Source organism: Stegastes partitus, unplaced genomic scaffold (genome assembly GCF_000690725.1).
Source record: "Stegastes partitus isolate 25-593 unplaced genomic scaffold, Stegastes_partitus-1.0.2 Scaffold517, whole genome shotgun sequence".
Taxonomy (NCBI): Eukaryota; Metazoa; Chordata; class Actinopteri; family Pomacentridae; genus Stegastes; species Stegastes partitus.
Window position 1 is genome coordinate 256,287 of NW_007578248.1, and position 495 is coordinate 256,781.

Here is a 495-nt window from a genome sequence, read left to right on the forward strand (position 1 = left end):
GTTGGTTCGTGCGTAAAGCAGCATGTGTGTGTTGGTTCGTGCGTAAAGCGGTATGTGTGTGTTGGTTCGTGCGTAAAGCAGCATGTGTGTGTTGGCTCGTGAGGCTGACCTTCTGGTTGTTGCAGGTCCGCAGACGGTTTTCAACTTCCTGGTCGGCGTTGTCAGCTTCTGTCTTCTGCTTCTTCAGTCCTTCCATCTTAGTGTCCAGGGCAATTAGCGACTTTTTAAACTCGTGGATTTTGGCTTTCACCTCGACGATGGCTCCCTCCTTCTTCTTGACCTCCACAGAGCCCTCCGAGATGCGGGTTTTCAGGCTGCGCAGAGTCAGCTCCTGACGCACAGTCTGAACGATCATGATGACCATGACGGACGCGCTGAGGCTGACCAGAGCCACCGCCAGCTTCATGTTTTCGGAGCGGATCGAGGAGCTGCTCGGGGCCGCTGAGGATCACTGGATCATCCCCGGATGTGTCCTCTGGTTCACTGTGCCGGCGT

At 55.4% G+C, this 495-nt stretch overlaps 1 protein-coding gene across 1 annotated transcript in view; it reads right to left on the reverse strand.

Annotated features, from left to right (window-relative positions):
• Nucleotides 1-495, reverse strand: part of LOC103361613 (WEB family protein At1g12150) — a 7,797-nt gene extending 7,302 nt beyond the window's left edge. The window contains exon 1 of the mRNA XM_008287745.1: nt 110-495. Coding sequence (XP_008285967.1) covers nt 110-406 — 297 coding nt within the window. The 5' untranslated portion in view covers nt 407-495. The remainder of the gene's footprint in view (nt 1-109) is intronic.